This window comes from Pygoscelis adeliae, unplaced genomic scaffold (genome assembly GCF_000699105.1).
Source record: "Pygoscelis adeliae isolate BGI_AS28 unplaced genomic scaffold, ASM69910v1 Scaffold83, whole genome shotgun sequence".
NCBI lineage: Eukaryota > Metazoa > Chordata > Aves > Sphenisciformes > Spheniscidae > Pygoscelis > Pygoscelis adeliae.
Genome location: NW_008824467.1, coordinates 3,769,841 through 3,772,122, shown reverse-complemented (window position 1 = coordinate 3,772,122; position 2,282 = coordinate 3,769,841). Strand labels below are relative to the sequence as shown.

Sequence of the window (2,282 nt, the reverse complement as noted above, 5' to 3'; positions counted from 1 at the left end):
CACAAAAAGTTTTTTTTTTTTTGTTAATTTAATTTTGTTTTGTTATTTTATTCCTATTATTGTATGCTTGCTTATAGTTTTAAGACATATGCAATTTACGCAACACCTTAAAGATCTAGGTAAGATGCAAACTCTCTGCAAAGTATCTAATACATAGAAGGAAGGACAACATAAGATTTTGAAACGCAAGGTATGACCCTCTATAAGAAAGTAAGCTACTTGGTTCTTCCTGAAATTAAGTCTAAGGAAGTGTGCAGACTTCTCCAATTTAGGACAGAAACAGGATAGAATATGGAGACTTAACAAGGGAGCAGGATGTTAAATGAAAGTGTTGGAATGCTTATCAAGATTAAGTAGGGAAAAACAGAGAAACAAACAAGTATAATTTAGTTGTTGAACATGAAATTCTTTATATAGTACATTTTTTTTCTAGACATTTGCAACTTACCATGTCTCCCATAATTCAATTTGCATTTGAATCTTTGCTAATACATTAATTATTCTGAGCCATTAGTTACAGTAGTCGCTTTTAAGGGTTTTCAGTTAGCATCTTTCTTGTCCAGATCTGAGCATAATGTTAACTACAGGTGCAGCCCAAGAACCTGGACATGTCTCACCTTCTCAAACTATAATACTTTGCATGGGCACTTCTAATTTAGGTTTTCTTCTTCTTTATTGACCACAAGTATTCCAAAATTACTGTATTTTTTTATTTAAGTCATCTGCTTTCCTGGAGTTTTAGAAATTCAGCAAACAGGTAATTTTCTTCAGGTGTTGAAGCCACCAGCATTGTGATATAGGCTAGATCTAGATGAAAGCTATCAGAATAACTAGGTTTCTTTGTACAAAGTTTTTCATTTTTCGGAACTATGAATGTGTAGAAGTTATTTGGGCTCTGCATAACAATAGTTAAAATGCTTTTAAAATGGCCATCTGGCAAACAACTGGTATGTAACATGATTTATTTGACGCAGTGCCCTAGGAGGAAAAAGCCAATATTCAGTGTATTCAATTGATAAGGTTAATAGGGCATTTTGTAATACAACATATATAAAATACGTATTTTAAAATAACGAGTAATCTGTCATGAGTGCATGTTTCATAAAATACTCAACATTTAACAAAATCCACTTTTCCAGGATTTTCATTCCTCCATTTCAGCTGCCAATGGAAATGCTTAAGTTCAGGAATGAAAACTGCATGTGTAGTCAGTCTCTTCAGAAAATAGATTTTTTTTTCTTCTCAACTTCATTTTCATTGTCTTAAACTTACATATAATATAAGAACATTATATATATTCATATATGTTAAGTCCTGATGTAACTTCAGAGTCTAAATGGGGCATTTCAAACCTTCTAAGGTTTATTTGTAGCACAACAATACACACAATTTAAACATTTCTGTAAATAAAATCACCCTTCTGCATACTTTGCTGTTGAAAATCTCTATTGCCCTCAGTAGTAGTAGATATAGTCAGATTAGGTGTAAGTAATGTTTTGGAAGTCAGAAAATGTAGTATTTACATACACACAAAAAAACCCTATCTCTGTATAAAAACTGATTTTCTTCCTTTAAGAGATCAGTGGGAGATGCCGTGAAGTTAGAATGTTTATGAGGAAGGTGAACCTTAGAAAGATTTCGTTAAGTCTGATCATAAGAAGAATAAATATATTTTTCATCCACAGGAAATAAAGCCAGATGAAGTTACCAGACTTGCTCTTAGGACAGAAGTTAATTTTGAAAGTGTCTGCCGAAAGGTAAGGTTTGTTTGTTTGTTGTTGTCTTTCCCTTGCTTCTGTGAGTATGAGAGTGCTCCTTAGGAAAAGGTGCATATATGGGTGGCAGTACATTCATTTGCACAGCGTGTTCTGTATGTTACATCACATCTTCATTGTAGACCTTATGTCCTTTTCTAAGGAAACTTCTCCACTGGGACATATCTACAAAAAACTGTATAGCTGTTTAGTAGAAGTGGCTTGTCATCTAGGCTGGTGGGCTAATCCCTAGTAACTGGAATAGAATACCAGGAAGCATAGTAGTGGTTTCTGAGTCTTTATAAATAGATTTGGTTTTTTATATAGTACATATACATGGTTCAGTTAGTGTAAATAATCATAGAATCATAGAATAGTTTGGGTTGGAAGGGACCTTTAAAGGTCATCTAGTCCAACCCCCCTGCCGTGGGCAGGGACATCTTCAAATAAATCAGATTGCTCAGAGCCCCATCCAGCCTGACCTTGAATGTTTCTAGGGATGGGGCATCCACCACCTCTCTGGGCAAC

General features: G+C 34.4%; 1 protein-coding gene across 1 annotated transcript in view; it reads left to right on the top strand.

Moving 5' to 3' along the window:
- Positions 1-2,282, top strand: part of SRFBP1 (serum response factor binding protein 1) — an 83,767-nt gene that overhangs the window by 56,451 nt on the left and 25,034 nt on the right. The window contains exon 4 of the mRNA XM_009321120.1: positions 1,686-1,757. Within this exon, the coding sequence (XP_009319395.1) occupies positions 1,686-1,757 (72 nt within the window). The remainder of the gene's footprint in view (positions 1-1,685; positions 1,758-2,282) is intronic.